Raw genomic sequence first — 19130 nt, forward strand, 5'->3', positions numbered from 1 at the left:
GAATACATACTATAAGGAATGTGATGGTATTGATTGTTGTTTGTCCTTTGTTCTCAAAGAGATCACTAGGATATCAGGGAGGTAATGCAGTGATACATAAGCAAGTTGGATTTCAATGAAGGAGGGCTGTGCAAAGTCAGCAGCCTTACTTTCTCCTCCAGAACTATCTGGGTCCAATGGCAAGATATAGATCAGGATGACTAGAGATGGCCCTTAATAGTATTGATAAGAGATTAATAAAAGATAATCACGCAGCCATTAGGGCCTAGGTGACTTTAGGCAAAAATGCATAGTGAATCTGGGCAACATAGTTTTGGGATTTCCTTAGTATTACTCTAGAAAACTGGAAGAAACAGGGAGAGGAAGATAATGGGAGATATTCAGGATTAGGAGATTACTAAGGCAACAATGGCAGATAAAGGGAACAAGTAAGTTTGTTTCTGTGTATGCTTTTCTGTCTTTTTGTCTCTTTTTATGTCTCTTTCTCATACATGCACAATATCCCCCTTATTTCACTTAATGTTTCATTTTTAATTTTCTAATGCACTACCTTGCATTGTGTGCAACACAATGTGATTATGTTGCATCTTAGTACTGAACTATAATATTCATGAAGATAGGGAAGGTGCCTTATTTAAATCTTTATATATTTCCCAATGATTACCATACCTACTTTATATTTCCCAATACCTGCTTTGCACATAAGAGACCTTTCATAGTAATTTTCACTGCCAATCTTTTTATTTCTATCTTCAAATAAATCAGAGTTATGAAATTCCAGAGTTAGAAATTTAAATCATCTAACTTCTACCAAAACCATGAATCCTATTTACAAAATCTCTGGGAAAAAAAAAAAAAAAAAAAAAAAAAAAAAAAAAAAAAAAAAAAAAAAAACAAAACAAACCTATCACTAATTCTTAGTCTGGAGACATGATGATGCGAAATTCCAATTCCCACCCATCACTACCACCAAAAATAGCATATTATAGTATATACTAAGGTCTCTTTTAATTTTAAAATAATGAAATGTAGAGAAAAGAGATCTAATAAGTCCTTGATTAACAAGAGTAATAGAGAGGATGAATGAAGTGAGACATTTATTTTTCTCATATTCAGAGTAAAAGTTTTTAAAATGAAAATTTTGATTGAGGTTACTCTTTAGTATGAATAAATTTCTATTTAAATGTAAACACAAGTGAAAATGAATGCTTAACATATTTTCCTCATTCTGATACTAGAGAAAGATTAGACAGAGGAAGACAGCTCTCCTCCAACATTATCTTCCAGTTTTTTTAAAAAAAAGGCTAGAATTTAAAGATAAACTTCAAAGTCTTTACTTCTTTGCCTAAAGTAGCATCGCTTTTACCTTCAACCAAAGAGAGAGAACAAAGAGAAACTGGAATAAGTGTCAAACAATTACTAATGCTGTTTCTCTCAACTTATGAATTTAAAAAAATAACTTTTATATGTGAGTTTCATTCCCAGGGGATTTGCTACCCCTAGGGTTGTCACCCCTAAAAACAAACCACTAAAGGAGACACTCAGTTGAATTTGACTAGAGACTAAGAAAAGAATAATGAGTTGATTGTAACACCACCACAATAGATACAATTCCTCTCTTTCTAGTAAAGTTCTGCAACATTCTTCATCAAGGGGGATAAAATTAAAATGTAAAATTGGCTTCAGTCAGGAAGGAAGGATCAAGGAGGTCCTGGGATCATATCAGCATTTCTCTTCAGCACCTCTAAAAACACAAGATTTCTACCTTTTAGCTGGATGAAGTAAAGAGGCAACAGGAAGGTTATCTGAAGTTTGGCACCAGAATTCAAATTCCATTCATTGCTAGAGAGTCTTTTTATCAGAATTCCTGAGGACTACAGATTGCAGAACAAACAGTATAACTAGAGGCAATCCACAAACAGGAGAAGCTAGGAGATGGGGATAAAAACGAACTCTAGAAACGCCAAAAGAGGGCTATAGATAAGAAAAGTTAGGTATGTGGAAAGGGGCTGGGGACAAAGGAAAAGGCCTGAAAGAGTAATTTATGAGCAGAGGCTTTTACAAGTGCCACCTTTTAAGAGTGTCTACAAGCAAAGTTGAATTTCACAGAGCCCAAAATCCTTGGAGAAAATATTTTTTCTGAGGTTAGAAGCTTTATTAAACAGTTTCATTTCACCTAAGAGATGACTTTCCTGTCTGAATGGATAACAAAAAGACAAAGAAAATAAGAATAAAGACTTATCTGAATTCTGCTACAGGTGAACTACCAGAATTCTAAGTTAACAAAAATTGCATGCAAGTGCTTAAAACATTGTTAGAGATGGCTTGATGGAGTTTGCTGCTAGAGATGCAGAGGGTGGTACACTGTTTGATTTCAGGAGTTCTGAGCTGCAATAGGAAGAAAACAGATTATGCATCTGTTTACACTAAATGTAGCAGCAGTATGGTGGGCCCAATGAACCTGGGGAACATCAAAGTGCATAAGGAGGGGCAATTAACCTCATTCAGAAAAATGAAACAAGTAAAAGCTTCCATGTTGATCTACTATGAGAAGAAATCTATGATACTCCAAAAGTCCCATTAAATTTAAGTCACTGTGTGAGGAGCTCTGTCATAAGATCAATTATGACTGAAACATGACTCATTATAAGATCTAAGGTTGTAACTATCAAAGTTAGGAAATTGAGGGCTTTTATTTAGGGTTCCCCTACAGTAAAGGTGTGTATGGGCTATTCTGTTTTCTATTATTCATATTACCTAACTCCTTTTCCTCATTGCATAATAAATAATTCCTCATTATATAATAAATAGGTACTGTATTCCCTAACTGTTCAACCACCTAAGCACCTTAGATAATTGAAACATGTTAAATAATACAAATGCAAAAATGCTTACATACATACTACTATCCACCAGTCCTTGAATCTTTAGAAATAAGCAAGAATAGAAAATGAGATATGGTAGTTATATTTCTCTTCCAATTCAGCAAAGTTTCATAAACTAAAAGAATCTGATAATATCCATTTCATTCAAAGGATTCTAAATAGGGAAAGAAGTGTATTTTTAGAATCCCCTAAGAAAAATAAGGAGAGGGTTTCTGCCCTACTTTATGAATTCAGAAAATATATTTCCATTTTCTAGCTACTTAGGGATTAAAAGGATACATTAATATAATGGATTATTGTCTCCCCCATTAATGCTATTTAACAACTAATAATAATAACTCACATATATATGTGTCTGTGCATATCTACATCTGTAAATATCTACACACACACACACGTGCATGTGTATGTGGTGTGTGTGTGTGTGTGTGTGTGTATGCTGCCTTAAGGTTAGAACCATTTGTCTCATAAAAATGAGAGAAAAAATTCATGATTGTGATTCAGTCCTAAGATCATATATTAACATTTGTTACATTTCATGCAGTAAAATCAACATCCTTGAGAGCAGGGATTTTGTATCCTCAAGGGATATCATCACAGCAGGAATTTAATAAATGTTTACTAATGAATTTATATAAGGAACACTCATAAAATTATTCTATTGTCAAGGCTAATATATTATGAATGATCATATTCCCAAGTCAAACAATCATTTATTGGATATGTATGTGTATCTAGCAAAATGTTAAATGCTATAGAGGAAATCAAAGTCAGACGTAGTTGTTAATCTCAAAGAACTGATTTTCAATAATAAAAAATATAATGCTTCAACAAAGTTGTGACATGGTATCTCAACATTTCAAAACATCTGTTTGGGAAGTGATGGCAATATATTAGACTATAAGAATGGCTAACTTAGCCAAGGCTCAGAATCTTAGAAGTTCTGAGTATTTCTTATTTCTAACTGCTTAATGGGGCCAAGAATTCAATTTAGGGCTACGAACCAGCAGCCCCAAACCTAAGGAGATCTCGAGAATGCTTAGAATCAGGGTTAATTAGCTCACAAAAGTATGGAGTCTCCTGGGCTCCTACTGGTAGAAACTGATTTCATTTTCAACCAGGGAAATCTTTGCTCAGCTCAACTGTGATCCAAGCAATTCAGGTAGTAATGGATCATGTTTGGAAAGCAGTTAAGCTTCCTTGATCTTGGTTTGAGGGGGTCAGACCAGATAGCTTCTGAGGTCCCAAACAGTTAATTTATTAAGCCAATTCCTGTATGCAATTCCAAGATACTCACTACAACAAAGAATCTAAACAGTTTCCAAGATTGCAATGATCCCAATGTTATTCCACCCTTAGGGAATAATAATCTTCTTTAATGGATGAAGCAGGGAGGTAGAATGGAAAGAATATGGATTTAAGATTCAAAATTCCAAGGTTTTAATCTCTGCTCTGCCCCACCTTGTGTGATTTTACTCTCCCTAGGTTTTTGATATTTCATCTGCAAAATGAGGGGGCTGGACTAGTGATCTTAAAGGTCACTTCTATTTCTAAAGCTTTGATCCTATCTAGCCAGGTGCAATAATTATAATTTACGACTGGAAACACAGTCCCACCGCTCTCCATTAAGCATACACTTTACTCTGTAAAACTTCAGATAAACCAGAGAAGGGGGGGAAGCATTAAAAAAAAACCCACAAAAAACCCCTCTCTGATCTTATCACCAGAGCACACTCAAGAAGAATTTATGATCTCACCTCAGCAGGTTTCTTTTGTTCCTTTGCTGGAGTTTTTGACTTGCTCCTATATTTTGAGCAGGAAGAAAAAGAAGTGGAAGGACCTGTGTGAAGTATAAAACATAGTCCATCATAAACTACTTTAAAAAATATCATCCAGAAGAATACAAACCTGCTATTTTACCCAGGAGATATTATAAGTTGTTTGTTACTCAAAAGATCTTTTTAATAGAGGTTAATAGCATTAACAGATGACCTCCAAGCCTATATTAAAAAGTGGTATTTTTTGAGCCTGAAAAACAGGGTGTACTTTTTTTTTTTTTTTTTTTTTTTTGCAACCACACTGCATATTATTTAGGAAAAGCAACAATTCAAGTCACACCTACATAAATAGTATCCTGAAAAACTGGGAAAAACTGAAACTGTTAAGCAGGGAATCTGGCAAAAATTATACTCGCTGCAATTTATCAAAAGGTAAATCTCGGACAATTAGCTTTTATAAAAAGAACCATCCTGTTTCACATTTCTGAAGCACTAACATTTCCCACAGATGGATGACAATTATTATTCCCTATATCCAAGAGGTAAAATGATCACACTTTGGTCATTTAACATGTAATGGCTTGTCCAAGGTCCCATAATAAAATGGCTAGGCTGGAATTAGGATTTAGAGTCAAATTCACCAGGCCAGGTTTGTAAGATTAAAAAGTCCAAATTCTGTTTTTCTATTTAACTCTCTCTAATAGAAATAAAATTTAGTCTAAACCAAGTCAAAGACAGAACTCTAATCCTCCTTCCCCGACTTTTATAATTATAGAGGGAGGTGAAACTGTTTGCCCTCAAACCACAGGAGGAAACCCACAAGGGGGGGAAAGATCATGAGATTGCTAGTACATACTACTTACTCTCATTGTCTGAACTGTCACTGCTGCTTAGATGCCTGTGGCGTTTCATCTTGAAGCATCCTGAAGAAAAAGAAAAAGAAAAAACAAAACAAAAAAAGACTGATATCATCCATTCTAGCAAGTAATCAAAGTTCTTTTGTACAGCCTGCTGATTCACAGCAGGCAAATAGCATACAGAGGAGGACTTTTGTCAAAGTATCTAAAAACTAACTAAAGGTGTACAAACACACTTTCAGTCATCACCAGAATAATGCTCTATTGCTAAAGGGTATTAAAACATCAAGTGTGTCAAACATTCAGCAAGGGCTGAGATTAAAATGCTGGGAACTGGGGGAGGGAGAAGGGAAAGAGTCTGGGCAGATTAGAGTACTCAACTCAACCTGCCAAATGATTTATGAAGGAACATACGCTGTAATCTCATGTATGACCATGTCTGGTTGTCTCCACAGAGGAAAAGTTGCCATAGTGGCAAGTCACCAGGAAGGGGTTGCCAGGGGAGGTTGGTAAAGAGGAAGTAGAGTGGGGGGGGGGTAGAGGGGAAAGAATACTATCATTGAAGGGATCATTGTGGAAAGAACTAAGAGATAAGGTTGTCCTTACATAGGGCAAGTAAGTCAGTTGTGTCTCATCTTAAGAGAAAAGGGGTCAACTATCTCCCTTCAGCCACCTGCCCTTATTCTCCCCCACAAGTAAAAAGAAGAGCAGTTAGCCTCATTTAAAATTATAATTAGACTACTTATAAGGAATGTCAGAGAAAGAACCCTTAATCTGAGTAGTGAATCATACTTTGGTCTAATAATTCTAAAGGTCAAAATGTCCTTCTGAAAGTAAAGCACGTGATAGATAAATGGAACAAGAGTATTTCCTGTGTTTGTGTTTATTACATTAAATATAAAAGCCCATATAGGATATTCGTACACTGGAAAGAATGAAATAAATTTAAAAAAAATAAAAGCAAAAACTGTGAGAAAGTGAAAAATTAAAATTGAGTCAGTTGACAACTTCCATTTCTCTATGTAGAAAATAAGATCATAAGCCTCGAGAAGCCAAAAGAAAGCAGAAGTGCAGGTCACTGGCCTCAAGATGTCTATAACACAGTGTGAGTCAGGAACTACAATTTGTGATAAAGTGAAACAAGCCAAAGTAGATATTAAAAACTTAATAATTCTACTGTCTATTTAGATATATAATTTCTAGAGTTGTAAATTATAGTTCTATTTGCCTCTCTCCCCTTTTAAATTCAAGACTAACTTTATTTAAGCAAGATGAAATGCTGTGAATTAGACCTATCAATACTTTTGATTGCTTGTTGGATTTGGGTAATGTGAAATGTAGACATGAAAATTAATTATGTTCCAGAAAAGCAGAAACTATTTTGATTTATAAGGAATAATCAAAGCATATGTAATGTAAATGATTAAGTTTGAATATTTTAGGTTAAAGAGGAACAGAATTAATTTTCAACTCTAACATGTCACATATAAAAGGAATTATAATATTGCTTCATTTAGCTGCTACTTTAGAGTGAATTTTCAAATAATTTTTACAAATAGCTGAAACTTAAAAGGTTAGTGATAAATTTTTATTTTAAGCCATTTATCTAAAATATATTGCTGCCTTTTTTACTTTGTTAAAAAATATACTGAATATAATTTATCTTTCTCTTGGTAACTTATTACTACGCTGAGACAAGGAGGCTGTTTGCTTTGATACTGACTAATTTTAGAATGTTGTCATCCCTTTTCTCAGTATCAACTTCCAGTAGCATTCCTAAGAACCCTCTATCTACCATTCAGGGTGTCTTAATGTGCTGTCCTATAATTTAGGAAGAAATAAAATTACCAGGGTGGGGAGGTGGTCGCAGAAAACAACTTCTAACCAAACTTATTATATTATTAGGCTTATTTTACACACACTTTAAAGGCAATAAGATCTGGTCGGAGGGAAACTCAGACTTATCAACTGGGGAATGGAGAAGTAGTAGCTATATCCCTGAGGCAAAGAGGACTTATCTTTGTAAATAAGAGGCAGTACCAGTCAGGCTGCCCTTCACATTCTCTCAACACTGAAGTAAGGACATTAGTGAGAACTGTGGAGTGGACTGTGGCCAGCATGCCAATGTTATGTCTGGAGTGACCAATTAGTGTTATTGTGAGTTATAAAGAGTAAATAAGGAAATTGAGAAAACATTAGCATGAATGATTTGGATTATGTTCCAGTAAAGATCCCTGAAAAATCTGAGGGAGTACAGCCAGCAGCCCTAAGGAGGTTTTGAATTGTTTCTTCCAATGAACTTTAGGGAGTTATGAAGAGAATTAAGAGGCAGTGCACAGAAAAAGCCACCCAGCTTGTGTCCAGCTGGTAAGAATGAATATGTGCAGACACCTAATGCCAATCTCTTCATGCAGCAAGACTAATATGTGGAAATAGTGATGCCAAAGCATGGCAACGTGAAATTTATGACAGGAACAGTTCTGAGCCCCCATTTGTCTTGGCAAAGGAAAAGAGAATGCTTGGAATAGGGTGAGGGAGGACAAGGGAGTATGTGTATGTGGGGGGGGAGAGAAAGAAAGAAGGGAGAAGGGCAGAGTAGGAGAGGGAGAGGACAGAGGAAGAGAGGAAGAGAATGAGTCTCTGAAAAAAGGGGGGCTTATGTGAGCAATTTTCATCTGCTACTAAGAAGCCTTGTCCTTTATTTTCAGGTTTGTGGATGTAATCCAGAGGATTGAAATTACTAGAAATCTGAACTTGAATTTCTTGAATATTTATTTCCTTGCTCCTTGCCCCAAATTGAAAAAAGGAATATAAGATTTTCTTCACATATTTTTTCCCTAATGCAGGGGTTCTTATCTTTAAGCCCTCATGAGAAGCTTAGATCTAAATTTATAAAATCTGCATTAGTTTTACCAGTACATTTTCATTACCGCAGTAAGGTATGAAATATTTTGTCAGGTTTTTTAACTACTTCAATTTGTGTGTTTGCTTTTTTTTGAACAGTTCTTTGTATTAAGAAGATTTTCTGTGTCTTCTCTAATACTACAGACACTGTGTCTATTAAATTTCATTGTTAGAACTTAAAAGGGTTCCTTAGAAAAACCAGATGATCCATGCTGTAAGCAGCATACCCTTTTCAGCCTACCCTATTGAAGACCATGTAACTTAACAAAAGATACTTTTCTCCCTACCTCCAACAGGTAAAGGAAGGGAAAGCTATGAGGAAGGTACTATTGCAATCTCTTTTTTTTTTTTTTTTTTTTTTTCCCTCTTGAAATCTTATTTTATTTCTGTGGAGTATTTTTTTTTAATTTTTTATTATATATATATTTTTATAATATTATCCCTTGTATTCATTTTTCCAAATTATCCCCCCCTCCCTATATTCCCTCCCCCCGATGACAGGCAATCCCATACATTTTACATGTGTTACAATATAGTCTAGGTACAATACATGTGTGTGAATATCATTTTCTTGTTGCACAATAAACATTAGAATCTGAAGGTACATGCAACCTGGGCAGACAGATATTAGTGCTAACAATTTACATTCACTTCCCAGTGTTTCTTCTCTGGGTGTAGCTACCTCTGTCCATCATTGATCAACTGGAAGTGAGTTGGATCTTCTTTATGTTGAAGATATCTACTTCCATCAGAATACATCCTCATACAGTATTGTTGTTGAAGTGTACAGTGATCTTCTGGTTCTGCTCATTTCACTCAGCATCAGTTGATTTAAGTCTCTCCAAGCCTCTCTGTATTCCTCCTGCTGGTCATTTCTTATAGAACAATAATATTCCATAACATTCATATACCACAATTTATCCAACCATTCTCCAACTGATGGACATCCATTCATCTTCCAGTTTCTAGCTACAACAAAAAGAGCTGCCACAAACATTTTGGCACATATATGTCTCTTTCCGCTCTTTAGTATTTCTTTGGGATATAATCCCAGTAGTAGCGCTGCTGGGTCAAAGGGTATGCACAGTTTGATAACTTTTTGGGCATAATTCCAGATTTATTGCAATCTCTTAATGCTATTCACTGATTCTTGTGAAAAGTTGCTCCAAGATTTTGGAAATATGATAGATGAGATTCTAAAGGTCCATTTTTACTCTAGCTTAAGGAAGTTGAAGAGAGCCAGGTTTATAATAGGAAAATATAAGATCCTATTCTGATATATCTGATTGTTTTCCTATATCTGCCTTTCACAGACCTATGACAGTTAGCTAAAAATTTGGAAATCTAGGCACAAGGAAATTACAGATTAAGAAGTTCTAGAAAAAAGTTGAGTGCAAACAGAGAAGGAACTAGATAAGAAGGGGCAACCCTTCTTCAACTAGATAAGAAGGGATAACCAGGACAGGGGCAGCCCATTAGTCAGATTAATAGCTGCCAATATGCCCATTTTCTAATGATGAAGAATTCATAACATTAGTCTTCCTAAGATCTCTCTGGCACAAATTCTTGAAATTAGGAGAAATATAATTAATCCCTTTACACTTCATGAATACATTTTATGGAAACAAGTGTGATAGCTTAGGAAATCTCTCTACAAAAAAGATAAAACCTATGAAAATAGATTCTCACTTCTCTAAAGATGCTTCTTTAATTGCCTTTTTGAAAGGCTTTTTTTTTCTGTAACTCCTTTGGAAACTTCTGTGTTAGAAAATTATGCCCTGATAATTGTGGAAATATGTATAGAAAAATTGCACATGTTAAATGTTTGTGGCAGCCTTTTTTGTAGTGGCAAGAAACTGTAAACTGAGTGGATGCCCATTTATTGGGGAATGGCTGAATAAATTGTGGTATATGAAAGTTATGGAATATTATTGTTCTGTAAGAAATGATCAGCAGGATGATTTTTGGAGAGGCCTGGAGAGACTTACTTGAACTGATGCTGAGTGAAATGAGCATAATCAGGAGATAACACACCACAACAAGATAATACAAAGATCAATTCTGATGGATGTGGCTCTTTTCAACAATGAGATCATTGAGGTCAGTTCCAAAGATCTTGTGATTTAAGAGAGCCATCTATGCCTAGAGAGAGGACTGTGGGAACTGAGTATGGATCACAACATTGTATCTTCATTCTTTTTGTGGTTATTTGCTTGCATTTTGTTTTCTTTCTCATTTTTTTCCTTTTTTGATCTAATTTTTCTTGTGTAGCACAATAATTGTATAAATATGTATCACATATATTGGATTTAATATATTTTTAACATGTTTTTAAAAACTGCACATGTTTAACATATACGATTATTTGCTGTGTAGGGGAGGGGGGGTTGAGGGAAGGAAAAGAAAAAATTTGGGACACAAGATTTTATAAAGGTGAATTTTGAAAATTATCTATGCATATGTTTTGAAAATAAAAAGCTTTAATAAAATTTTTTTAAAAGAAAGAAAATTACATGCCCTATGCAACTTCACAAATTGGCTACTCCTTTGCTTGTAACACTGGAGCAATGAAACTTATCATATGATCTAAATAATACCTCCTTTAGTCCTCCTTCAAAAACTCCTAGCCATTATTTATACCACTGAACAGCTCCATTAAGTGAGAATGACACATTCTTCCACATTAATTAAAGTGAAAAAAGACTGGTATAACCTGGATGGAAATTTTGGAAGGTGTCTCATGTAAGATCATCTATTGCTCTTTCTCTTATCAAAGTCTCAAGATCATCTCCAGAATTATTGTTCTATTAGTTGAGCCCCAAATATATTGTCTCCTCCAGTGGCTATGTCCTGATGGTATTCCACCATTCTCTCTAATACTGATTAAACTATATTTTATTGTCTTAACCCCCATCTCTTTCCTTGCATCTAGAAATAAGAAAAACTACATATATGTATATATCTCTGAACATATATGTATATATCTATACATACACATATATGTAGCCTTTGAATTAAACACTGGTGGCAAAAAAAACTTCCAAAATTTATATGACACAAATTTATAAAGATTATGAGCTGTTTCACAACAGATAAGGGTTTTAGATTTACAAACAGCAATTTCTGGAAAAAGAAAAACAAATTCTCAGCAGGTATTTGAAAAAGAAATGGAAATCATTAATAAATAAAGAGATGGAAATTTAAACAACTCTGTGACAGATTATCACTTTATGCCATCAACCTGGCAAAGATAAAAAAAGAATGATGAAATGAGCGTAGGTGCTAATTTGCTCCTCATGAAACTGTAAATTGGTCTATTTTGGAGAGCAACATGGAATTTACACTTTAAAATTTCAAAAAAATGTATGTATGACCACTGACTCAACTATCCTACTAAGAGATTTTAAATATCAAGGAGACAACTAACAGAAAGCCAAGATCTATCTCTGCAAAAATATATAACATTATTGGCAATAGCAAAAAGTTGTTAAGAATTATATGCCCACGAAATGGAGAATGGCTAATCAAATTGTGGCATATGAGTGCAATGGAATATTGCTATATCATAAGCAACAGAAAATATGATATATTTAATAAATATGATGATATTTCTATAAAGGTATGCAGAATAAATTAAGTAACTTGAAAAATATACTGACAATACCTAAATAAATAAAAATAACATTAAAAGGCAACAATGCTTAGGCTAAATATAATGAGCAATGGGAATACTACCTTATTAAATTATAGTTTTATGGAAAAAAGGTAAAATGAACAGAATTTTGAAAAGGAAAAGCAGCTTTGGGACATGGTTCTGTAAAAAAATTGTACAATATAACTATACAAAAACAAGTACTCAGTCATGTACAATTTTCATAATCTTTTGTTCTTTTGCTTAACTTTTGAGGAATTTGAGGAATTATAGTTTGTTTTTTGATTTATTACAAAAGTTAGTTCTATTAAAATTAAATGGAAAAAATTAATACTCTATTATCTGAAAAATGGACATCCAAAACAATCCTTTTTTTTTTTTTTTGAGTTTTCATTGCACTGGCTTCATCTTAGTGCTTTTATTTTCTGATATCAGGATATCATTTACATAAATTTCGTAAAGGAGAATAAATGAAAAAAATATCATTCATTGAAAGCCTTACTTTTTTTTTCCACAATGAAGATTTTAATATAGTTTTAAGGGCTAAAGGATATATAATGTACGATACTTTTAAATGGATGCTCCAGTACAATAAGAATCGTTAGTTTTTTTTATTTAGAGAGTTAAAGTCACTTCTTTTGAATGATTATGGATTTCATTTAGAAGATTCTGATTTATCCCAGTGGGAGAAAGGCTCACATTTCTAATATCAATATTTTTCTGACAATTTTAAATGTTATAAGTCAGAGAATACTATGGTCTCCAAAGAACTGAAATTGAAGATGATCCAAAGGGTGTTTACATAAAGGAAAGGCAAATGGTGGTTGTAAGTAGGTTGCAACATATTACAAACAATAAAATACAAAAGTGAAAGTGGCATAAAAGATGGCATTAAAGAAATGTGTACTCAGAAAAGAAAATGATCTGGTCAGTCAGTCAATTAATATTTATTAAATTAAATTTGTTAAATATTTTCTATACATAAGGCACTGTGCTAAGTGTTTAACATATAAATAGAATGGCAAAAAGTCTCTGCCCTTAAGGAATTCACATTCTAATAATAAAGAAAACATGTAAACAACTACATACAAAAAAGCTATCTGTATAATAAATTAGAGAGAAGGTAATAAAATTAAGAGGGATTAGAAAAGACTTTCTATAGAAAATGGGAATTTATCTAGGACTTAAAGGAAAATAAGGAAGCCAGGAAGTAGAGATGAGAAGAAAGAATTCTACCTACTGGGGTTAACCAGTTGAATGTCTTCTCTAGGGAATAGCAAAGAAGGTAATGTCATTCAAACACAGAAATGCAGGGAGTAGCATGGTACAAGGTAAAAAATCTGGAGTTGGGTGAGAAGTTATGAAGAGCTTTGAACACCAAGGAGAAGACTTTATATTTGGTCCTGAAGGTGATAGAGAGCCACTGGAGTTTATTGAATAATGGTATGACATGATCAGCCCTACATAAAAGGTCAATCTGATCACATAATCATAACAAGGGATAACCAAAAGAAAGTCAGCATGTTCTATGGTATTCTTTCACTTTGTTAAAAGAACTCAAGGAAAGTCTACAGTATAATGGGTAGTTAAACTGAGCCTCTGAGAGAACACAAATAAGAACTTCATGGGATAAACAGGCATAGATGATGTGGGAAGAATTTCCTTTGAAAGGAATTCCTACATAAATGATAGAAAAGATCAACTTAAGGATTAAAATATACTTTTCAAAATTATTTCACATTACTATCAATCAAAGTTTTTGTCTGTTATTTATGTATCTCTAATCTCCTCTTTGTGGCATAAAGAAAAAAGGGGTAAATGGCAGAAATCATTTAACATATATAGACATAGAAATATCTTACTAAGTAATAGAAGAGATAGGAAATCAAACATGGAAAGTTACCTCCATCAATGGCCCTTCTATAGAGGTGCTATATATGTTCTTTTTTTTTTTTTTAATTTTTTTAAATTAATTTTTATAATTATAACAGCTATATATGTTCTTAAAAAGAAAATTACTTATATTCATTTAGAACTAATCTGGAAATTATGGAGATTATAGTTTTATGGGAAAAAAGTGAAATGAACAGAATTCTGAAAAGGGAAAGATTCAGGACATGGCTCTGTAGAAAGGAGTAGAAGGATATTACAATAGGCGTCTGGTAGATTAAATTCAACATGAGGGAAGTAACTGAAATATGCATTCTATTGCTAGAAAGTTAGTAAATTCATCTAAACTTTTCATCTTTGGATTTCATGTGTGTGTGTGTGTGTGTGTGTGTCTATGTGTATATTGAGGCAAAACAGTTCCTTTCATTCTCCCCCCAAGCCCTTTAATTGGGAAAGGACAGCAATACCTCCTTTTTTTTCTCCCAGCAGCCCTACGCTGTTTTCAGCAGCTTTTTCCACAGTGCTTAACAACTGTGTAGTAAAACTACATTTTGCTGATAGTTGGAATGTAAATTACAAATACATTCAAAGATTTAAACTTTCATTTAAGCTGCATAATTTACACATCTTACCATAGGTAACTCCCATTTTCTGTGATGGTACTAAATCTTTGAAGTATACACATTTTCAGTTTACAGCAATTTCTCCTAAAAGCTTCCTATCTAACTGATTGAATACAGAATGAAGCATGCTACTTTTCACTTTCTTTCATTCAAGTCTGCTTGTACAAAATGAGTAATATGTAAATTGCACATGTATAACCGATATCTCATTACTTACCTTCTCAGTGAGGGGGGAAGGAAAGAAGGGGTAGAATTTGAAAGTCAAAACTTTAAATTAAAATGTGAAAAATTTAAAAAAAAGTCTTTGTTATGGAATTGGCCTAAAAACTAAACAAATTTTTTTAATTTAAGCTAAAAATTGCTTAGAATTTTCTTGACTATATATTTTCTTACACAAGTTCTATAGACAGGGTACCCTAAACCACATATTAATAAGAACTTAATAATTTTAGATATGACTCTCAAGGTGAATTCCAAGCTAATTAAAGAGAAGATAGAACAATCTACCCATTGAGAAGAATCTATAATTTATACTGGATAACTCTACAATGATTACTTCATTTCCATTTTGCTAAATCATGATAAGCAATAATATAATTTATTTTTCTAAATCTAGAGTTTCATATTTTTAGAATATTTTCCTCCAAACCCCAAAAATGTCTAAAATGGAAGTGTACAAACAGAATTGTATTACATTTGTTCTAGGAAGGGGAATTAACATTAAGTCCCAAAAGATATATCTCAGACTTTTAAAATAGCAATTGACAGTAATTTTACTGTCATATTTATGAATCTTAGAACACTTCTTTGGATTTTGGGAATATTCAAGAGGAAGTAAAGGAGAAGTAAAGGAAGAGAAATTTATTACTTATTTAATCATCCATAGTTAATTGTACATAGTAGAAAATGGATTAACAAGTCATGTTAAAATAGTATCTGAGATGGTTGATATACTTGGTCACCAAAAAGTGAGATCTGAAGATAACTATACATAAAATGAAAGTACTATATAAATATCAACTGCTATTATTACCATTATAGCAGCTGAAATTTATATAGTACTTGCAGTTGTAGTAGTAGTGTGAGGAGAAAGAAGCTGCCAGATTCTTGATTATAATATCTAAAATGAGATAACATATGTATAGTGATTTGCAAACCTAAAAGAGCCATATAAATGCTAGCTATTAATTTTTTTTCTTCAAGTGCAGTTCTGACTGCGTGAGACTCTCTATCCCATGCTTCTCCCTGATAAACTATAATTCTCTCTTACCTCTAAAATCTAATATAAATTCCTTTTCTGTCATTTAAAGCTCTTAACGATCTGGTTCCTGCCTTAGTATTTTCACACTTTCCTCTCCCTATTGCACTCTGCATTCTGGTCATACTAGCATACTCATTATTACATAATATTAATCTACATTTTCTCCATCTCTTTCTTAAAGTTCAGACAATCAATAAAGCAATTAAGTCAAGCTTGTGTATTCGCTAATTTATAATCTGCATAAAGGCACACACTAAAAATTTAACAATGACTCAAGGGAGATTAAAGCTGGTTTCAGGCCAACCCTTGGTCTCTACTCTACTTTTCTTACCACCTGCTCTAAAATTCTTGCTATTTGGCTCCTGTCCCCCCATCACTCTACTGAAACTGTTCTGTTGAATGGTAACCAATGATATCTTAAATGAGAATTTTGTTTTAATCCTCTCCCTAGACTATCTGCACAGCACTATATAATGCTGAAACCTGCCTCCTCACCCCCCATCTCCTGACAACCTTGACATTCTTTTCACAGTGATTCTCCTACCATCTAAACATTCACTGTCTCTCTTCTTCTTCCTCCTCCCCTCAAGTGAGTATTCACCATGACTCCATCATAGGTCCTCTTTCCATTTCATCCCCTATACTATCTTAGCAATCTCATTCTATAATATGATTTCATTTCTGACCTAAACACAGATAGTTCTCAAATTTATATCTCCAGTACAAAGACATGCAAACTGTGTAGAAGACATCCCCATCCAAATACGCCAACCCAAATTCAACATTACCTACAGCAGAAAATATTAGTTTTTCCCCAAAATTTGCTCCTTCTTTCATATTAGTGTTATCAGAGCATTTAAAAAGTCTTTTGTTTGTCTACATAAGTACAAACTATTGCATTCAAGTAGTTATAGCTCCATTTGGGGGTGCCTCAAATTCCTTATATTTAGAGCTACCACTGCAAATGTTGTCTTGGGAGTAGTTGGGGAGAAGAGAAGGGTGCTAATGACATCTGAAAAATTTTACAAATTGGGGAAAAAGGGGACAAGTTTCAATTTACTCACCATAGACTGTATCCTAAAGTTTTCTCCTTTTCGAAATGTTAATTACTATTCTCTGTGCTGTGATAGCCCCTTTAATTCAATAATGTCAAAGTACTTGACAGGCAAGTGTATTTATCTTCAAAAGTATTGCAGCAGGAAAACAAGTTGCCAAATACAATTAACAATACTTTTAGCCAATAATAAAATTTCAGATAGTAACAAAAATAAGTTTCAGGACTCTAAATCTCAATCTACTGAAGGAAAAAAAAACTTCATATATTTGACCCAGAGAGGGATCAAAGGCAGCTATATAGCTTAGAAGAAATCCTTTCCATTCTAAAAAACTAGGAAGATAGGGGAGGAAAAGAAAAGTAAGCCATACTCCTTATTTCACCTGACTTTACCTCTCCACTATGCGTTTTGGATGCTGAGATTTCTCCTAAGAAAAGATAGTCCTATTCATCTAGCCACAAACTTAAGTTCAGAGTTTATGTAACGTGGATGAGTTTCTCCAATAACTACCATGTTCTCTTATATTTTACTTTTCAAATAAAAAAGACTGCTGTTTATGATTCTCTTTAGTGAGAGAAAATGGGAGAGGTTGAAGCATAAGAACTTTTAAACCCCCTAGAAAGAAGTTAGTGTTATTGAAATTTCCTCTATTAATCCTATCTTTGATATCTTTCTAACTCAGAAGAAAAGATAGCTCCTAAACTAGAAAATTATTTTACTGGAATATGAGCTGGTAACATTATTCAACACTGTTACTCTACACTCTGGCAGAAATAGGATTTGTGTGTATTTAGTAGGAAACAGTGGACAACAGTAAATACCAGCACAATGACTTCATGATGGAAAGATTTAAGTTAGTTGTTTGGTTTCTTTTTCTTTTCAGATAGAAAGGAAAAGAGAGACATATCCAGAAACGATACACATACACACATGAATTGCTGGGAGATAAATGGGAGGAAGGAAGATGGGGCCCAAGACTATTTGGAGATGGGGAACTAGAGGACCAAAATAAAACAATGAAATCTGCTGCCTAATTTCTCATCTTTGCACAAAAATACTTCTTTTAGGAATAATGTCACCCTTCAAGCATGACTGTTTCCTTTAAACTCCCAGGTGTGTGAATCTTGACTCCAAAAAAGTATTACTTTGTCTCCAAACTTTCAGAAAAGCAAAAAATAAAAAATAAAAATAAATAAATAAATAATAAACCTCTGCACAAATTGATCTAGAATTTCTAGTCCTAACACTTAGAAAGTCACTTGAGGGGCTTAGCTACACATATATTTGCATAGTTAAATTCATGTGTGTGTATGTATATCATGACAAGGAAAATTACTTTATTAGGGAATTTTTTCCCAAGAGGTAAAAAAAATTTTGTCATCTGAGTAAGCAATGGCAATGTAGATTGGATATGTCATATTCATACATGCCTATAGTTGAACATATTCTTAAAGATTCTTAACTTGCCAGATGATAATACTAAAACTTATTTTAAAAATGATAAACAAACTTTCATGCTCTTAGCAAATAATTAACTCAACCTCAATTCCTAAGAAATATTCCTTGTCTGAAGCTTATTTCTCAGTAATATGCACTGTAATACTGTAATATGCACAGACACCAAACTCTCACTTTGAAACTTTCTCACTTTTTTAAAATTTCAGCTACAGAAAAAAAAAAAAAGTTTTCTTTTTAGTCAGGACCACATGTTAAGGGATATTACCATAACAGAAAATTTTCACAAAACAAGAACATTTCCCTTACGCCCAGAATAAACTATCTGTTGTTGAGCAAAACTATAAAAATTGAAGACTTCGTTTAATTAAAGTGTCTATAAGTTAAACTGATAATTATGATCCCCAGCAATTACTTTCATTAACACAAGTAATGAAGAGTAGTCAACTAAACAACTGCATAATTAAGATAGTTATTTTCTCTGCAAAGGGTTTGTTTATTAGAGTTTTGTGTTTTTTCAAATACCAGGAAAAAAATTTTTTTAAGTCTGCCCATAAACCTAATTTTAAAAAATTTTTAAATTAAGGTTTTTATTTTCAAAACATATGCATGGATAATTTTTCAACACTGACCTTGCAAAACCTTGTGTTCCAAATTTTCCCCTTCTTTCCCCCATCCCCTCCCTTAGATGCTGAGTAATCCAATATATATTATACATGTTAAAATATATAAATCCAATATATGTAAACATATTTATGCAATTATTTTGC

At 33.4% G+C, this 19130-nt stretch overlaps 1 protein-coding gene across 2 annotated transcripts in view; it reads right to left on the reverse strand.

The window, feature by feature from the left end:
* The window catches only part of JADE3 (jade family PHD finger 3), a 187718-nt gene that overhangs the window by 72791 nt on the left and 95797 nt on the right, over window positions 1–19130 (reverse strand). The window contains exons 3-4 of one of the 2 annotated variants that reach the window (XM_074300279.1): window positions 5527–5586; window positions 4643–4725 (exon numbers count right to left, since the gene is read on the reverse strand). In XM_074300279.1, coding sequence (XP_074156380.1) covers window positions 4643–4725; window positions 5527–5575 — 132 coding nt within the window. In that variant the 5' untranslated portion in view covers window positions 5576–5586. Of the gene's footprint in view, window positions 1–4642; window positions 4726–5526; window positions 5587–19130 lie in introns of those variants that run through there. The other variant, XM_074300280.1, reaches the window with a different exon arrangement.

Source organism: Sminthopsis crassicaudata, chromosome 3 (genome assembly GCF_048593235.1).
Source record: "Sminthopsis crassicaudata isolate SCR6 chromosome 3, ASM4859323v1, whole genome shotgun sequence".
In the NCBI taxonomy this organism is placed as follows: Eukaryota; Metazoa; Chordata; class Mammalia; order Dasyuromorphia; family Dasyuridae; genus Sminthopsis; species Sminthopsis crassicaudata.